The sequence below is a fragment of the Cervus canadensis genome, chromosome 11 (genome assembly GCF_019320065.1).
Source record: "Cervus canadensis isolate Bull #8, Minnesota chromosome 11, ASM1932006v1, whole genome shotgun sequence".
In the NCBI taxonomy this organism is placed as follows: Eukaryota; Metazoa; Chordata; class Mammalia; order Artiodactyla; family Cervidae; genus Cervus; species Cervus canadensis.
This window is the reverse complement of record NC_057396.1, coordinates 67704427-67724249: the sequence shown is the minus strand read 5'-3', so window position 1 is coordinate 67724249 and position 19823 is coordinate 67704427. Positions and strand designations below refer to the sequence as shown.

The following is a 19823-nucleotide window of genomic DNA, read 5'->3' as shown; positions in this document are numbered from 1 at the left end:
TGACTTTGTGGTTTAGATTCTTCTTCTTTTCCCTGGAAGGTCAATTACCAACTCTGAACATCTGATTGTGCGTCTTTCGTGGTCAAATGTATCATGTAAGATCATCAACCATAAAACCTAGTGATGGACTATTTCTCCGCTCGCTTTATGTTGTGGAAAAAGAGAAAAAGACAACCTAGGATGTGAGAAGATCCAACCCAGGGTTACAGTGAGGCTTCAGAGCTGCCTGGATGAGCCTGATTCTAAAGAAAAACCATGCCACAGACCTATTTTGTTCATAAACGACTTTTATTTTTGTCCTCAGTATGTGCCCTTGAAGATTCCCAAATGCCTGGAGTTTCTGACTCTCCTGGGACCAGAGGTATAAGCATTGTAAGGAAACACTCAACCTTGGCTCCTCACTCTCCTGAGGGGCTCAGTCTGAAGGCCTCAGAGAGAGGGAGCCGACATTCACGCCTCATTCCAAGATGGGTAACACAGTGAACAAAGAATTAGTAAAACACAGACTCAGTCTGCTGAGGGCTTCAAATATACATATTCTATATATATAAACCTGTTATACAGGATGTCAACGTATTGGTTTCCTTGTGATCTGCAATTTAAAGTACAAATGGCAGCGATGTTGAACACTGCTGATTTCCCCTTCTCAGCCCCCCTCCCTCCCCAACATAAATAACAGCACAAAGGTCAGGTGATCCTAAGGGTTTCTGTTGTTGTAAATATTTTGTTTTTAAAATCATTTCCCCTTCCTCCCCCCTCCCCCGCAAACTACCTCTGAGAGTTTGTAACGTAGCAGCATGGAACGGACAAGGCCGGGGGGCAGCGTGGAGAGCTAGTGGGAAGAGTGCGGAACAGTGCTTCTTGCTGACTGGCGCCGGACGGGCTTCTGCATTTCCATGGACAACAGAGGCTGTGACGAGAAGCAGAGAAGGTGCCACGTGGCTTCGTCCTCCGCCGGAGCGGAGGAAGCTGGCTGGACCACTGAGAAAAGCCCTAAAGGCATTGAGGTCTTGGAGACAGAGCACGCTCCAGAAATGTCTTGGCTCAGTATTTACATGGTATCTTTAAGCTGCATTTTCCTTTTAACAAATTTACGTTTCTGAGGTTGGCTGGGGGAAAGAAGGAACTTAAAAACAAAAACAAAACAATTCCCACATATGTAAAAGTCCTGTTATATGTCTTATTCAGTTATTTTCACACACATCATTAAAAGCAGATACTGACAATGATTGGTTTCTTATTCATTTTTTGAAGAGCATGAGAAGAGAGACAGGAGAGAGGGGAGGGATGAGCTAAGGAGAGCGCCGGCCCTTCTTCAGCATCAAGTGACACTGGATGGTCTGGATTCGGTTCTTGGCGGGGACAAACTCGGGCTGCAGCTTCAGGGTAGACTCGTACCACACCAGTGCTTTCTCGAACTCTTCCTGTGAGGGGCAGAGGGACACAGTGAGAGGGGTGTGACCACCAGGCTCAACAGGGGTGGTGGCGTCTCTCTTCCTGGAGAGCGCATCTGCGGCAGGGACGGGCCTGCAGTGTTCTCTCAGTGCGTCTAAATCCCTGAGGCGGAGGGGACAGCCACCTCCGTCCCTGTCCCCGAGGTCACAGACCACAAAGAAAACCATGGCCGACCAAGAGCCGGAGGCAGAGAGAGGGCAGACCAGCTCTACAGAGGCCTGGTCCAACGACAGAGTGGCAGTAAGAACCGCCGTCATTGAGCCCTGCCGCGTGCCAGGCGCAGAGCCAGGCGCTGCGTGGAATCCCTTCCTGTAATCCTCACGGAAACCACTAGAACTATGTCTGGCAAAAGCTGATTTTGCATCTGCTTGAATTTTCTACTGTAACTAGAAAGAAGGAAGTCAAGTCAGGTATCTCAATTAGACTTGTAAATTTTGAAGCAGTTTCTTATTCTCCCTAACACTTGAAAATATGAACTCGGTTTGGAATGATCACTGCCACACGTGGAAGGCGTTCATCTTTTACTTAGACTAATACTCCCGAAGAAGAGCCCGAATCTACCGCTTAAATGACTCCTTCTAGTCAAATGAGAGGCAGAATTTCTCATTCATAGCAGCAAATTTTGCATTTACTGGGGACGAAAATAGATTCTTCAATTTTAAGAAGCAGAGAGGGAAATCTGCACATTCAGCAAGACCAATAGGCCAAATTAAATTTCTTGCCTTTGAAGTCAAGGATGACACACACAACTTGGAGCCTGAAGTTGCTCGTTACATGAGCCTTTATCAAGAGCACCTTGGAAAGAGCCTCATGTGGGCACTAAACTTTGCATGAAAGTGGATGGCATGACTCTCATGTTCTAGATTCAGCTATGACAGCTTCTGGGGGATCCCTGGGACTTTGAGTTCTGAAACTGGTCCTCCTCCTGACCCAACAGGATTCTGGATGATGGCTTTGCCATTTTGGCTATAAATGGTATTCCAGGGAACTAGTGGCATTCCACCATTCATTAAACCTTTGGTGAGCACCTACTATGTGCCAAACCCCGTGAAGTGCCAGGAACAGGGAGATGAAGAGGAGTCTCTTTCCTAAGGAGCTCCTGGTCTGGTGGGAGAGACTACTGCTCAACACAAAAATTATAAAACAAGGTGAAAAGACAACAAGAGAAATCCGCACAGGGCACCGTGAGAGCAATCCTGGGGACCTGGCCCGGCCTGGCAGTAAGTGAGCCCGAGTGTGTGTCCGCTTGGAGTGTTAGGGAGGGTGCAGTCTGCAGAAGAGGGCAGGTAAATGGGCCTGTGAGTGTTAAATTCATGGTGAGGAACTACACAGTTGCAGATACCTGGGTGAGTTTACTGTGTTATTTTAAAGACTTACAAACCCCCTACCATGAATTATACCTGTGGTGGAGAGCTACAACTTTAGACACAAAGCTTCCAGGAAACCAGGGGACACTGACAGAGTCAGGGGGTCTGGAACTAGAGACGTGGCCCTGACAGAAGGCAGCAGAGGGGGTTCGCCCCGCTCCCAGGCCAGCCTCACCATCGCCACGTATACGTTGCCCAGCGTGAAGTGGTTGACGGCGAAGTGTGGCGCGATCTCCACCGCCATGGTGGCCACGATGACGGCGTCGTTCCAGAGCTTGGCGTTGTGCAGGATGTTGGCCAGGCTGATGAGGGGCACGTCCTGGGAGAGAAGGGAAGAAGGTTGGTTTCTGGGCTCTCACTCTCGGCTGTGGTGGCCGTAGGCAATGTGGTCAGTGTTCCCTGGCGAAGGAGAGTCGTGCAGCTCGATGTGGGGGCTTGTCTGCTGCGGGTCTGTGAGGGGGAGGAGCGTGTGCCAGCCCAGCTGTGCACTTCTCTCTCTGGGAGAGTCTTGTCTCAAAACACAAACAAAAATGCTAGCTGGGTGAACCTCCTGCTGAGTGAGGCAGCTGCTGTCCATCGTGGCGCCAGCTCCGGGTCACACGGCAGCTTGTGAGGAGCAGCCGGGGGCCCGACGCTGTCCACGGTCCACGCTGAGGCTCACTGTCACAGAGCCGAGCTCTTCTCTGCAAGGACCACGGCACCCTGAGGCAGGGCTGGTGCGCTGTGGCCACAGGCCACACGGCCAGCCTGCTGCCCAACTCTGTACCTTTTTATTGGACCTCATCATTCCCACTCCCCGAGGTACTTCTGGGGCTGTGTTCATGCTATCATGGCAGAACTGAGTGGCTGCAAGAAGCAGGCTGGTCTCAGAGCCTAAATGTGTATTATTTGGCCCTTCACAGAAAAATTCCCTGACCCCTGATCCAGGGTCTTGGCCCTTCCTGTTGGGGAGCCTAGTGGTAGCGTAGAAGCATGGAGCACAGGATGAGGGGCTGAAAAAGTTGCAGTATTATTATCACAAATATTTACTAATATCACAAATATTTATTCCCTTTAGATGTGTGCTCAGTCGCTTCAGCCCTGTCCGACTCTTTGCAACCCTATGGACTGTAGGCCGCCAGGCTCCTCTGTTTGTGGGATTCTCCAGGCAAGAACACTGGAGTGGGCTGTCATGCCCTCCTCCAGGGGATCTTCCCAGCCCAGGGATAGAACCCAAGTCTCCTGTGTCTCCTGCATCGGCAGGCAGGTTTTTACCACTAGTGCCACCTGGGAAGCCCCCTTTAGATGTGTAACCTGAGAAACTGGTCTCTATATTGCATTTCTCTATATCACTGGGTTCTTCTACAGGAGACATAGAAGAACAGAAAAAAAAGACCCATGTTTGTCCTTGCTGGACACCCACAGAGACACATCGTTATATGAGGTCACAGAGGTTTAAGAACTTGCCTAAGGTCACAAAGTAATCACAAAGGTGGTGAGAGGCAGAGCCCCACTTAGAGCTGCATTTACGACTCAGCCATGCCTGTTCCTGATGGGGTTCTTCCGGGATCCTGAAGCCCTTCCCCGACGGCCCCACTTGCTGAGGTGGGGAGGCCACGACGGTGAGTGTAACTCAGGCCTGTGGCAGCACGGGTGGGTCGTTGAGGTTTCCCACCCTTAGCCTCTTGCTGCTTCCTTACGGGCTGAGCAAGAGGAAGGCTGACAAAACCTCAGGACAAACCAGCGGGCGCGGGAAGCAACTGAGGGATGGAAGCTCCCACCTGGGAGCCCCACGCACCTTCATCTGGTGTGGCGCGTGGTGGAGGGCCTGGCGCAGGCAGTCGATCGCCTTCTTCCCCTGGCCTTTGACTCTCCAGTAGAGAGCTGCCATGCTGGAAAGGACCCAGGACGTCTGGTTCTGCAAAGGAAAGGTCGGTTAAAGCGGGTGTCTCTTAAATAACACACTAACTTACCACCAAGATTGGGAGTCGCAACACAAGTTCATGACCATTTAACTATTTACCTGGCGCTGGTGGTCTGCCTCGCACCTTACGTTCACCCTCTCACTGACCCTAGTAACCATCCCACAAGCTTGATTCTACTAGTATAGCCTTTTTAAATAAATATTTAACCTCTCTGAATCATAGTTTTCAAATCTTAAATTTCTACATAGTTCAGTTTATTAATCTATTTCCAATGGCTTCTGGATTTTCAACTGTAGTTAGGAAAAGTCTGGTTTACTCCAAGGTTATCAAGAATTTTTACCATATGTTTTCCCCAGAACTTTTGTAGTTTCCCTTTTCACATTTAAATATTTGATCCACTTAGAATTTAACTTGGTGTAAAGTAAAAGATAAGGCTCCAATTTACTTTTTTTTCCCAGATGGCCATTAAGTCACCTTAATGTTACTTAATGAATAATCCATCTCTCCCTCACTGTGAAGCTACCTTTGTTATATACAAAATCTTTGTTACTTAATTCAGGTCTGTGTGCTCAGTCGTGTCTAACTCTTTGCAAACTGTGGCCCATGAGGCTCCTTTGTCTGTGGAATTTTTCAGGCGTGAGTCCTGGAGTGGGTTGCCATCTCTTCCTCCGGAGGATCTTCCCGACCCAGGGATCGAACCTGTGTCTCTTGCATCTCTTGCATTGGCAGGTGGACTCTTTACCACTGCGCCACCTGGGAAGCCCGTAATGTAGGCCCGATATTGGGTTAATCACATCTAATTTTTAATTTCCCTGTTTCACTACCCCTTTTGATGGATGTTTCTAACTCCCAGCCATTCTGGTTGAGGCAACTGGAAAACTTACTCTGCCTCCTCCTTACTTTGTCCTTTCAATCTTTTTTTTTTTTTTTGTAATTCTATCATTTTTCATTGGCGGGGCACATAGGGTGATATGAATACTATTTCCTGCCTTGTTTTTCTGTTGGTTCTACATGTAAATATATTCCTTGATCACTGACATTAGTTCTGTGTGGCTGCCCTAGTCATCTCTTGGTTGGCTAAAGTTTATCTTCTAATAGTTTTCTTAAGAAGGGTTGATAGGAAAATTATTCTCTGAGATTGTTGTCATGGGGTGAATTGTGTCTCCCCAGAGTCATATGTTAAAGTCTCAATCCCTAGTATCTCAGAATGTAACTGTATTTAGAAATAAAGTCTTTAGAGGGCAGACTAAGTTAAAAATAAGGTCATTATTGTGGGGCCCTAATCTAATATAACCGGCTTTCCAGGCAGCTCAGCAGTAAAGAATTCACCTGCAATGCAGGAGATGTGTGTTCGATCCCTGGGTCGGGAAGATCCCCTGGAGGAGGAAATGGCGACCCACTCCAGTATTCTCGCCTGGGAAATCCCATGCACAGGGAGGCTGGTGGACTACAGTCCATGGGGTAGCAAAAGAGTCAGACACGACTTAGTGACTAAACAACAAAATCTAATGTAAGTGGATTTATAGAAGAGAAAGAGATACATCAGTGTCCTCTGTGCAGACGCTGACCCCTTGAACAGCTGCCTAGAGGGTAGCCAGCTGCAAGCCAAGGAGAGAGGCCTCAGAGGAAAACAACCCTGCTGGTACCCGGATCCTCAACTTGTAGCCTCCAGCACTGAGAGAATACATTTCTGTTGCTTAAGTCATCCTGCCGGCAGTACTGTCATGGAAGCCCTAACAAACTAATACAATCGTATACGTTCAGAACTTTCTGTCTGTAGCCTTTATGCCTGAAACACAGCTGACTGGATATAACCACGGCCCATTCTTTCCTTGAATAATCTGCTGGCATTGCTTCTTGGTGTGAGTGGGGCTGCACAGAACTCTGAAGCTAGCCGGATGTATCCCTCCTTCTTCATGACTTGATCCTTCTGACTGGCTTATCAAAAGGATTCTTTTTTTCTTTTTTTGTTTAAAGAAAATAAAATTACCTTTCTTTACTGCCAATATCTGACACATTCCAAAGAACATACCTGGAGTAGGAGATGGCAACCCACTCCAGTATTCCTGCCTGAAAAATTCCATGGACAGAGGAGCCTGGCGGGCTACAGTCCATGGAGTCACAAAGAGTCAGACACGACTGGGTGACTAACACACTTACTGCCAATGTCTGATGCACCTTATATCTGTGTGTTATAAATATATATATATATATACATGGATAATATGTAATTATATAAAATGTACACTTATGCTGTAAAGCATAAAATAATAAATATCCTAAGATTCACCCATGAGGCTGAATGTGGTTTTTAGTTCATTCAGTTTCCTTTCTGCACAATTAAATGTCCACTAGGTGAATATACTATAATGTGTTTATTTTCTGTAAATGGTGGTGGGGGTGGTGAGTTACCTTGCATCTACCTGTGTGTTCTTTTCACTGTGCTGTCCTCCTGTCTTTGCTCCAGAGGCACACATTATCCCAAGTGTTCTGTTTATTATCCCACTGCTCCTTTTAAACACTGTTCTATCACACACACACACACCTATTTACCCCAACAATACAATGCTTAATTTACTTCCTGTGCATTATAAAAATGGTATCCTACTGTAAGCAGTCTTCTGGGACTTGGGGGTTTTTACTCAATACTCAAGCATGCCATGTTGCTGAATGTAGTTCTTAGTTCATTCAATTCCCTTTTACACAATTAAATGTCCATTAAGTGAATATACCATAATGTGTTTATCCATTTTCTGTAAATGGGGGGAGGGGGTTGAGTTACTTCCTGTTGTCAATAAATGTGCAAAGAGTTTCTCTAGTCTATATACATGGGAGTGGAACTGCTACATCACAGGATATGCAAATGTCCAGAGAAAGCCAAATTGCTTCCTAAAGGTGTTACTGCAAGTTACAGTCCTACCAGCAATGTTTAAAAGTGCCTCCTGGTGTCTAGCCTTTCTAACTCTTAGTAGTATCAGTGGGGGTGAAACGGTATCTTACTGTAGCCTTAATTTGTATTTCTTGACTATTAGTGAGATTGAGAACTGTTTCTTCTTTATTGGTCATAAACACATTGGTCTTAATTGTTTTCTGTCAAATGTCTGTTAATATCTTTTCTATACCTTTTTTCTATCTTATTTATCTTTCCCATCACTTTATTTCCATGCTCTGCATATTAATCCTTATAAGCTAAGTGTTTTACATGAATTTTCCTTACTCTGGCTTCTTTTTAATTTAAAAAAATGTCTTTAATTAAAACATTTCAAACTTTAATGTAGTTGAACTTATTAACAATTCTCTTCTCTGGACTGTGCTTTTATAATCTTCTTCAAGAAACCTTTTTGTACTTCAAGGCCAGAAAGATCATCTCTCATATTTTAATTTTTAAAGTTTTGTTTTTGATGCTTGAGTCCTTAATTCATGTGGAATTCATTTTTTTGTGTAGGATGTGAGGGGCCAACTGAAATTAAGGAACTGCCCTAGAAAGCTTCCTGAATAGCCCTCACCTCCCCATTGATCTTGCATAGCTCTTGTAAGCTAGAGATTGTATAGGCTACAGGCTTTTATTCATTTTTGTTACTTTTGTTTATTCCTTGAGCAAATGGCATGTTTTATTTTACAACTTTTCACAAAAGGCAATTCTCACAACCTTATTCTTCTTTTCATGAATGTCCTATCTATTTTTTACCCTTCCATATAAATGTAAAGATCTGCTATTCAAGAGCCATAAAAAAAAAAAAAAAACCCTGTTATTTTGAGTCTAACAGTATTGACTCTATAAATCAACTTGTAGAAAAGTGATATGTTTATGGTATGTATCTTGTTATCCATGAACATTACACACCCTTCTGTTTATTTAGGTCTTTTAAAATGTCTTTCAGTAAAGTTTTATCACTTTCTGCACATAGGTCTTATGACTTTCTGGTTAGATTTAGTACTGGGAATTTTATAGAAATTTTTTTTTGGGGGGAACTTAATATTTTTGTAACAAAGTAAATATGTGTTAAAATTATGTTTTCTAATATTTATTGCTGCTATATAAAAATGTAACGTATTTTTATTTATTGACTTTACAGGCAACTACCTTGATAACACATTGTTACTTCTAAAAATTTGTGTGTAGATTCTTTTAGGTTTGCTATGCAGATAATCACATCATTTCTGAATAACATGTTTTTTTCTTCCTAATACTTATGCTAGAACTTTCAGTACAATGCTGAGAAGAAGGGGTAATGGTGGGCATTCTTTTTCCTGACTTCAAAGAATTATTTAAAATACTTCTCCCATTAAGAATTATCTTTGATAAAAATGTTTTGTGGATTCTTTTCATCAGATTAAAGAAATTCTTCTCTAGTCTTAATTTGCATTACCTTTAGTTCATGAATGTACTGAATTTTATCAAATGCAATCTATTGAAACGATTTCATAATTTTTCTCCTTTAATTTGGGTGATGAAATTTTAGCTTTTCCTAAAGCTAGACCACAGACTAATATATTTATGAATATAAATTCAAATAGACTGACTGGCTTAGCAGCAGCAGAAAAAGGTGTGTATGTGTTGGTTTGTCAGTTTGTTTCATTAAATAATTTTCTGCTTTATATATTTTGAGGTTATCTTACTGGGTATGCATAAGGTTATCAATCAGTTCAGTCACTCAGTAGTGTCTGACTCTTTGTGACCCCAGGGACTGCAGCATGCCAGGCTTCCCTGTCCATCACCAACTCCCAGAGTTTGCTCAAACTCAGGTCCATCAAGTCGGTGATGCCATCAACCATCTCATTCTCTGTTGTCCCCTTCTCCTGCTGCCTTCAATCTTTCCGAGCATCCAGGTCTTTTCTGATGACTCAGTTCTTTGCATCAAGTGGCCAAAGTACTGGAGCTTTAGCTTCAGCATCAGTCCTTCCAATGAATATTCAGGACTGATTTCCTTTAGGGTTGACTGGTTGGATCTTCTTTGCAGTCCACGGGACTCTCAAGAGTCTTCTCCATCACCACAGTTCAAAAGCATCAATTCTTTGGTGCTCAGTTTTCTTTATGGTCCAGCTCTCACATCCATACATGACTACTGGAAAAACCATAGCTTTGACTATAAGGACCTTTGTTGGCAAAGTAACGTTTCTGCTTTTTAATATGCTGTCTAGGTTTACTATAACTTTTCTTCCAAGGAGCAAGTGTCTTAATTTCACAGCTGCAGTGATTGTGGAGCCCAAGAAAATAAAGTCTGTCACTATTTCCATTGTTTTCTCATCTATTTGCTATGAATTGATGGGACTGGATGCCATGAACTTAGAGTTTTGAATGCTAAGTTTTAAGCCAACTTTTTCACTCTCTTCTTTTACTGTCATCAAGAGACTCTTTAGTTCCTCTTCACTTTCTGCCATAAGGGTGGTGTCATCCGCATATCTGAGGTTATTTCTCCCTTTAATCTTGATTCCAGCTTGTGCTTCATCCAGCCTCATGTTTCACATGATGTACTCTGCATATAAGTTAAATGAACAGGGTGACAATATACATACAGCCTTGCTGTATTCCTTTCCCAACTTGGAACAAGTCCGTTGTTCCACGTCTGGTTCTAATGGTTGCTTCTTGACCTGCATACAGATTTCTCAGGAGGCAGGTAAGGTGGTCTGCTATTCCCATCTCTTGAAGAATTTTCCACAGTTTGTTGTGATCCACACAAAGGTTTTAGCATAGTCAATGAAATAGAAATAGGCATTTTTCTGGAACTCGCTTGCTTTTTAGATGATCCAACAGATGTTGGCAATTAATCTCTGGTTCCTCTGCCTTTTCTAAATCCAGCTTGAACATCTGGAGTTCTCGGTTCATGTACTGTTGAAGCCTAGCTTGGAGAATTTTGAGCATTACTTTGCTAGCGTGTGAGACGACTGCAATTGTACGGTAGTTTGAATACTCTTTGGCATTGCCCTCCTTTGGGATTGGAATGAAAACTGATGTTTTCCAGTCCTGTGGTCACTGCTGAGTTTTCCAAATTTGCTGGTATACTGAATGCAGCACTTTCACAGCATCATCTTTTAGGATTCGAAATAGCTCAGCTGGAATTCCTTCACCTCCACTAGCTCTGTAATGATGCTTCCTAAGGCCCACTTGACTCTGCACTCCATGATGTCTGGGTCCAGGTGAGTGATCACACCATCGTGGTTATCTGGGTCACTAAGATCTTTTTTGTATAGTTCTTCTGTGTATTCTTGTCACCTCTTCTTAATATCTTCCGCTTCTGTTAGGTCCATACCATTTCTGTCCTTTATTGAGCCCATCTTTGCATGAAATGTTCCCTTGCTATCTCTAATTTTCTTGGAGAGATCTCTAGTCTTTCCCATTCTATTGTTTTCCTCTATTTCTTTGCATTGATCACTCAGGAAGGCTTTCTTATCTCTCTTTGCTACTCTTTGGAAGTCTGCATTCAGATGGATATATTCTTCCTTTTCTCCTTTGCCTTTAGCTTCTCTTCTTTCCTCAGCTATTTGTAAGGCCTCCTGAGACAACCATTTTGCCTTTTTGCACTTCTTTTTCTGGTATATATTTCTGGTGAATTAAAGCTTTTATCATTACATGGTCATTCTCTCTGATCTTAATAATTTTTCAGCTCTGAAATATATCTTTTAGGTAATTAATGTAACTGTCTTTACTACCTTTTGATAGTATATTCATTTTTGATTAGTATTTTCCTGTTATTTTCAACATTTCTATTATGTTTTAGATATGACTTAAAAAAAATAGCTCCTTTAAGTTCTTGGTTTCTTTTATCCAGATTCTTGAATTTTTTTTTTCCTTTTTTTGAGCAGTTCTTGGATTTTTTTTTTTTCCCCTTCTCTTCTTACTCCATTATTTTATCCTCACAGGTTTGGGATTTGCACATTTTTCAAAAGGTTACCCTTAAATTTCTACTCAATTTTTAATTTAAAATCCAAGCAACATTCTCACTCACTCCTCCTGAACACAAAAATGGGCTTTAAATACCTTAACTCTGTTCACCCCACTCTCAAATGTACATTTGTCCAGAATTTATTTAGTCATTAAAAAAGAAATCTCAAACTGTTTTCCACAGTGTTTGTTTGGGTTTGTATACCTGCGTAATTTTATTTGCTTAGTCAATCTTCCTTTGCTTCAGATAGTTTTTCTTTAGTTATCATACAGAAAAGTTCCTTTAGGGTGGGGCTCTTGGTAAACTTTTTCCAGTTCTTTGTCTTTAAGTGCCTTTATTCTTCCAACATTGTAGGGGGCACAATTCTAGGGGGCCCAGTATCCTTCAAAACTGGATTAGCCAGTTGTTATGGAAACATTTAGACACACTCCTCTATAGGTAATCTGACCTTTCTGTCTCCATGAGGACAGAGATCTTTGTCTTAATTTTTCTTCACTGATTTATGCCGAGCCCTTGAAAAGTATTTTGCACAAAGCAGGCGCCTGCCACATAGTTGTTGAATATGCTGCTATGACGTTTCTTAAGCTCTTTTCTCTCAGATGCAAATCCAAAGTTGTACAATCTGCTTTGTGAAGTTGTGGCTGAACACTGCAAACCACATTTCTCCTTTGCTAGCAGGCTTCTTGTTAAGTTCCGCAAACATGTGTGCTAGGCAATTGCAAGGCGAGAAGGAGTGGGACTTTTTCTCTCAGTTGGCATGCTGTTCCAGTTGGTCATTCTGGCAGCACTTTGGGGGCAGCACTTCCAGACCCAGTGACCAGCCCTTCCAGACCCAGTGACCAGCCCATGCTCCCTCCTCAGAAGCAGGAACTCTAGCTCACCCGGAGCTCTTGCCTGTGAACTCTAGATTTCAGAAGCCCCGAGGGTGTGCCTTCCCACTCCCTAAGTGCACATCTCTGATTTTCCTACGCGCTTCCTGTTCTCTTGTTCAGCCCTCCACCACAATGTACGGTCATGTCTTGGAGACACTGCTGTTGGTTACAGACCTCACGATGGGGAGAATATTGCAAAAGGGAGTCACACAAACTTTGTGGTTTCCCAGTACATACAGAAGTTATGTTTACATTTAATACTGTAGTCTATTATGTGTGCAGTAGCATTGTGTCTAAAAAACTGTATGTTGTTGTGTTAGCCGTTCAGTCGTTTGTGACCCCGTGGACTGTAGCCCGCCAGGCTCCTCTGTCCATGGGATTCTCCAGGCAAGAATACTGGAGTGGGTTGCCATGCCCTTCCCCAGGGGATCTTCCCGACCCAGGGATTGAACCCAGGTCTCCTGCATTGCAGGCAGATTCTTAATTGTTTGAGCTACCCAGGAAGCCCTAAAAAAAAAAAAAGAAAAAAAAAAACAAACCTATGTACATACCTTCATTAAAAATACTTCCTTGCTAAAAAATGGTAACAATCAGCTGAACCTTAGTGAGTGGTAATAGTAACATCAAAAATCACTGGTCACGGGTCACCATAACAGAAGTAGTAATGAAAAAGTTCAAAGTATTGTGAGAATTACCAAAATGTGACACAGAGAAAGTGAAAATCGTACCAATAGATTTGCTCAAGACAGGGTTGCCACAAACCTTCAATTTGCAAAAAAATGCAGCATCTGCCAAGCACAATAAAGCGAAGTGCAATAAAACAAGGCCTGCCTGTAATCAGTTCTCTAAATTAAATTTGGTTTTTGAAACACGTAATGTTGTTTCTGTTTTCCTGACAGGATCCTGACTGAAACAGACGCTCTTAAGATATCTTTTGTCTTTGCCATAATGCATCTTGGCGTGGATTTCTTTTTATTTACCCAGCTTGGGACACCTGGTGCTTCCTCAATCTGTTGATTTGCTTATTTCCTTACTTTTATAATACTCCAGGTAATTTATTTTTTTACACAAAGCTTGCAATTCACTGATTATTTAATTGTGGCTAAATCTATCTAACTCATCCACTGGGTATTTGACTTAATTACTTACACAAATACATTTTTAGTTTAAGATGTATGTAATTTTTAGAAATTTGCCTACTCATTTTTTGACATGCCATTTCTTTGCTCACCTTTGTGACTACACCTTTTAGGTGTTTTATAATGAAAATTTTCAAATGCATATACAAATAAAGGAAACAGTATAATGAACTCCATGTGCTCACCACCTAGATTCAACATTTATCAACAACTCACGGCCATACTCATGTCCTCGAGTTAATAGTTGTCCCGTGGAATGAATGCGGGAGCACTGCCTTCTCTTCAGTTTTTTGGAATACTTTGAGAGGAGTAAGTATTAACTTTTCTTTGTATGTTTGACAGAATTGCCCTGTGAAGCCATCTAGTCCTGGACTTTTCTTTTTGTAGTTTCTTGATTACTGATTCAATTTTAATACTAGTAGTTGGTCTGTTCAGATTATTTATTTCTTCCTGATTGAGTCGTGGAAGATTGTATGTTTCTAGAAATTTATCCATTTCTTCTTCTAGGCTATCCAATTTCTTGACATGTAACTGTTCATAGTATTCTCTGTTTTTCTTTTTTTTCCCCATAGTATTCTGACTGTATTTCTATGATATGTTTTAATTTCTCTTCTTTCATTTTTTATATTATTTGGATCCGTTCTCTTTTATCCTTGATGAGCCTGGCTAAAGTTTTATCACTTTTATCTTTCCAAAAAAAAAAAAAAAAAGCTATTGGTTTCTCTGATCTTTTCTATTGTTTTGTTTGGTCTCTACTTCTTCTCCTATCTTTACTTTCCTAACTTCTTCTTAAGCTTGGTTTTTCTTTTTCTTTCCCAGGCAAGAATATTGGAATAGGTTGCCATATGCTTCTCCAGGGGATCTTCCTGACCCAGGGGTGGAACCTGTGTCTCCTGCATTGGCAGGCAGATTCTTTACCACTGAGCCACGAGGGAAGCTCTGTCTCTTTTTCTAATTCCTTTAGATGGTAGGTTATGTTGTTTAAGATTTTTTTGTTGTTGCTTGAGGTATGCCTGCATTGCTACAAAATTCCCTCTTGTGATCGTTATTGCTGTGTCCCATAGATTTTGGAAAGTTGTTTATTTTCATTTGTCTCAAGGTATTTTCTGATCTCTTTGACTTCTTCACTGATCTGTTGGTTTTTAAGTATCAAATTGTTTAGTCTCCATGTGTTTCTGTTTTCCCCATTTTTGTTTTGTAATTGATCTCTAGTTTTCATACTGTTGTGGTCAGATAAGATGGTTGGTATAATTTCTATGCACCTAAACTTACTGGGACTAGTTTTGTGTCCTAGCATGCAATCCATTTGGGAGAATAGACCATGTGCACTTGAAAACAATGTGTATTCTGTTGTTTGGGGATGGAACGTGTGTGTGTGTGTGTATGTGTATGGAATGTGTGTGTGTGTGTGTGTGTGAGTTGCTCAGCTGTGTCCAACTCCTGCAACCCCAGAGATCAGAGACCATCAGGGCCCTCTGTCTATGGAATTCTCCAGGCAAGAATCCTGGAGTGGGTAGCCATTTCCTTCTCCAGAGGATTTTCTCGATCCAGGGATTGAACCTGGGTCTCCTGTAATTCAGGCAGATTCTTTACCGTCTAAGCCACCAGGGAAGCCTGGAATGTCCTATAGATATCTGTTAAGGCCAAGTAGTCTAACGTCATTTAAGGCCACTGTTTCCTTATGGATTTTCTGTCTGGATGATTAATTTGTCCACTGATATAAGTCAGGTATTAAAGTCCCCCATTATTATTGTATTACTGTCAATCTTTAGGTCTTTTAATATTTGCTTTATATATTTAAGTGCTCCTGTATTGGGTGCATTTATGTTTATGAATGTTATATCCTCTTCTTGTATTGATCCCTTTATCATTATATAAGGCCCTTCTTTGTCTTTTATTATAGACTTTGTTTTAAAGTGGAAAATTATCTAAAGATCACAATCTGGGTACGGAGGGTGCTTACTAACACTGGGCTAGTCATAGATTCTAGTCTTTCAGCAAAATGAAGCCAGCATATGTGTAAAGATATCAATTAAATATATCAGGAATTCTGACTAATACTTTCAGTTTAAGACTAAAGATGTTTACGTCATTGTTCTCACATCTCCATGTCCTTTCACCCATACTCAAAATTCCAGTTTCCAAATCATCAACAAAATTACTCGTTTACTTTGCAGTACATACACCTACAATCCCAAAAGAATAACACTAACATTATTAACAACAGTACTACTGAAAACAGTATAAGGTTTTCTTTTGCTCTTAGGGTCAATTTCATTAGGGATGTGCAGCCAAATAACTGTGTTTTAAAGTCACTTGGAATAGTTCCTCTTGACGTGGTTATACTACCAATGGAATGCACAGTTAGGCTCAATTAACTTTACTTTTAATTAGGAATTACCTTATTTAAAAATTTTTTATAATTATGCAAAATATTTGGTTTCAAAGTAAAAAAAAAAACAAAAAAAAAACGTTGATTCAAGGAAAACTAGCCTTATTTCCTGTCTTTTCTAGCCTATTTCTATCTTCCTTCCATGGGACAGCATTTAAAATTTTTTTTTCAAAGTTAGTCTTTTCATTTTAAAATATGTTTCTTTCTACAAATATTCTCCCTCCCTACAACTTGCTATTTTAAAAAGATATAAGTAGTAATCTGAGGTATAATTTTTTTCTATTGTTCTTTTTTTCACTTGCTGTATTCTGGAGATTATTCCATATAAGTTTATAGAGATTGTCCTCATTCATTTTGACAGCTGCAGAAGCCTCCACTGTGTGGATTTCACACACAATGAAAAACCACAGTGGACTGTTTATTCAATCAACCCCCTACTACTGGGCATTTGGATTGTTTTTTGCTTACTAATACAAGTCAGACTGCAATCAATAGTCTTACTCATAGGTATTTTTGTCAGGTAATTTTTTTGCCACTGTATTTTAAGGAAATATTCCTCAAAGTAGAATTGCTGGATGAATGTATCATTTTGCTAGATAGATAGTTTGCTAGATATCTCTTTCCTCTCAGAGAGGTTATTCTATTTTGCATTTCTCCTAATAGTGTATGACAGTGCCAGTTTCCCCAAGGTCACACCAAGGGTATCCTATCAAACTTCTGAATTTTTGCCAAAGATAGAAGCAAGAAATATCTCAGTCTAATTTTGTTCTTTTTCTAAGCTTCTTGGGATAGAAGCTTTTTGAAATCACTAATTTCAGCCTGTTTTTTTTTAAAATTAATATATCCAATAATTTATAGGGCTACAAACGTTCCTCAAGCATTGCTTTTAGCTGCATCCCACAAGTTTTGATATACCAAATCTTTATTGTCATTCATTTAAAAATATTTTCTAATTTTGCTTTCTTCTCCAAATTGTGATTTATTCAGAAAGTCAAAGTGTTAGTTGCTCAGCTGTGACCAGCCAACTCTTTGTGACCCCATGGACTGCAGCCCACCAGTCTCCTCTGTCCCTGGAATTCTCTAAGCAAGAATATTGGACTGGGTAGCCATTCCCTTCTCCAGGGGGATCTTCTTGACCCAAGGATTGAACCTGGGTTTCCGGCACTGCTGGCAGATTCTTCACCATCTTGAGCCACCAGGGAGAGGTACACTACTAATTTCCCCAAAATCACTGGGAATTTTCTATCCTTATTTTTTATTCTGATCTTTTTTCTCTAGGTTAATTCCATTATGAATAGAAAATAAACTCTAAGTTATTTCAATGGTTTAATATTTAATTGAGGCTTAATTTATGATTCAGCTTGTGATCAGTATGGTAAATGTTCCATATGCATTTTTAAAATAAGAATTTTGTTACAGTTGCATGTGGCATGATATAAATATCAGTTATGTTAAGTGCGTATATTAGCAGATGTTCCACATCATATTTTTTGTCTGTTTAGTTCTATCACCTATTAAGAGGTATGTTAAAGTCTGTTTTGGTCATGGATTCGTTGCTCCTTTTACATCTGTCAATTTTAATGTCTGTCTATATAATGTGAAACTATGATACTGGTTCTGTATAGATACACAATTTTCAATATTCTGGTGTCTGACCACTTTATCATTATGAATTGTCTTTATCTATAGAGTAATGCTTCCTGCCTTAAATTCCACATTGTCTGTTAATAGCATAGTTACACCAGCGTTCTTTTGATTAGTATTTATTTGATGTTATCTTTTTTCCATCTGTTTAACTTCAGCTGTTTTGTATCTTATTACAGGTGTGTTATCTGTAAACAGCACATAATTGGGTTCAACATTTTAACCTAGTCTGATGTCGAGCACTCTAATTGAGGTACGTAATCCTTTTATGTTATTACTGTGATCACTGATAAACTGGGTTTATGCTATCATCTTACTATTTGCATTCTATTTCACCCACCTGTTTTATATTCCTTTGTCTTCCTTGCCTCCTTTATGAATTAATCAAATGCTTTTTATTATTCCATTTTCCCTTAATTATACATTCTTTAACTGTTCTTTTAGTGATTAGCTAAAAGTACAACATGCATCTTTGATTTATTACAGACTAAAAATATAAATTATTACTTCAATTTTATTACTTTCCTGTAATGCTAAAGCCTAGTATTTTGTCCATGTGTATCCGTGGGAAATGAATCTCATGTTAACTTTTCAGCTGTGTTCCCCTGGAAACCTGATCAGGGTAGTATGTCACCCATGTTACTAGAAACACCGCTTATGGTAAAGATGACCTGACCCTAAACTGCCAGTGGACTGTGATGACCTGGTAGAGAGCCCCAGCTCTGAGTTTTCTCTGTGTGACGTTTCCTGTCCCTTGTTAGAACTCTTGGACTCTAGGCCACAGGACTGTTATAAGAGGCATTGGTTCTTACGTGGAACTTGAGACTTCCAGGCTAGGGTGGTTCCCACACTCACCCACGTGGTCCTGAGCTGTCAACTGGGGGGTTGGAGTAGAGAACAGTCCCCAGGACTGCTGTCAGACAGCTATGGGAACTCTTGGAGCAATACATGAAAAGCTGCCCTGCTGGCTTGCTTTGTGTTCTGTAGTCTCCAGAGTGAAAGCAAGACAACTGCTCTACTGGGCTGTGCAAAATATGAAATATCTGTCGAGCTGGGCTTCAAACCAGAGGCAGTGTGCGTTGCAGTGTGGTAGCATCAATGAAACAGACTTTCAATCCTTGGTTCAATATGGCCAAAGCACCATGATACAAATGGAATGGGGAGGAAGATGCTGGTAAGACTGAAGCCTCAGTGGGGGCTAACTTTCTCAGAGTCTGATGGCAAAGGCTTGATACTGTGTGACAGGGGATAAATCTTCCCCTTGTAGGAAAGGATGAAAGCTGGAGACAAACTTATGCTAAGAGAAAACGTCCCACTTTCCATGAAATGGGAGCTGACCAGAAACCTGGTTGAAAATGGGCTGACTGGCAAGAATGATATTCCCGTGGTGTAGCTGATGCATTTGAGCCAAAGAAGGCATTGATGCCTGACAAGGGTGGGCAGGAGACAAGCACATAGACTCAAGACTCCATGCTTGTGACGAGGTCTGGATCAGACAAGGCGATGGAGCAGCTTGGCTCTGACCCAAGTTGGGTTGGCCGGGGATCCAACCAGCACAAAGTAGTGCTCACAAGCCACCACCTAAAGAACAGGGGGACAAAAGTGGGAGAACGACTTCTGCACTAGCCCACCATGTCAAACAGGACGACGTGGCAACCTGGCAAACAAACTGGCTGCAGTGGCAATGGCAGCAGCGTGCTGGGCATCTGGCACCTGAGGCGAGACCTCGGCAGAGGCTACCACATTGGGAGTAACCTCGGCTGCAAGCTGGGCAGCTTTCTGAGGGGTCTGAAAGTGCATGATGACTGAACCCTAAAATGGAGTCTGACCAATGTCATCTGCTGACACTTACTGGTAATTATGGTAATGCAAACTAAAACCTCTCTAAAGAGACAACTACAGATTGGCTTTTCAAGAAATAACAGAGGATATGACTAAGTATTTTAAAAGTTGAAGCAGAGAGGACATGGAGATCCTTGTTTTTTTGTGAAAGGTAAATGGGAAAAGTGTGCTTTTGGTTTGTTATCACTGCTATTTTCTAAGTGTGATCCTCTGATCAGCAACATCACCCAGAATCACCTGGGAACTTTTGAGAAATGTTAAGTTATCAAGCCCAACCCTAGACTTACTACATCAGTAAGTGAAGTCATAGAAGCCTAGCAATAG

At 41.2% G+C, this 19823-nt stretch overlaps 1 protein-coding gene across 2 annotated transcripts in view; it reads right to left on the bottom strand.

Moving 5' to 3' along the window:
- Nucleotides 1-269: 269 nt before the first annotated feature.
- TTC17 (tetratricopeptide repeat domain 17) overlaps nt 270-19823 on the bottom strand; it is a 112118-nt gene continuing 92564 nt past the window's right edge. For both annotated transcript variants that reach the window (XM_043482709.1, XM_043482710.1), the window contains 3 exons: nt 4600-4719; nt 2998-3141; nt 270-1424 (listed from right to left, as the gene is read on the bottom strand). In XM_043482709.1, coding sequence (XP_043338644.1) covers nt 1293-1424; nt 2998-3141; nt 4600-4719 — 396 coding nt within the window. In that variant the 3' untranslated portion in view covers nt 270-1292. The remainder of the gene's footprint in view (nt 1425-2997; nt 3142-4599; nt 4720-19823) is intronic.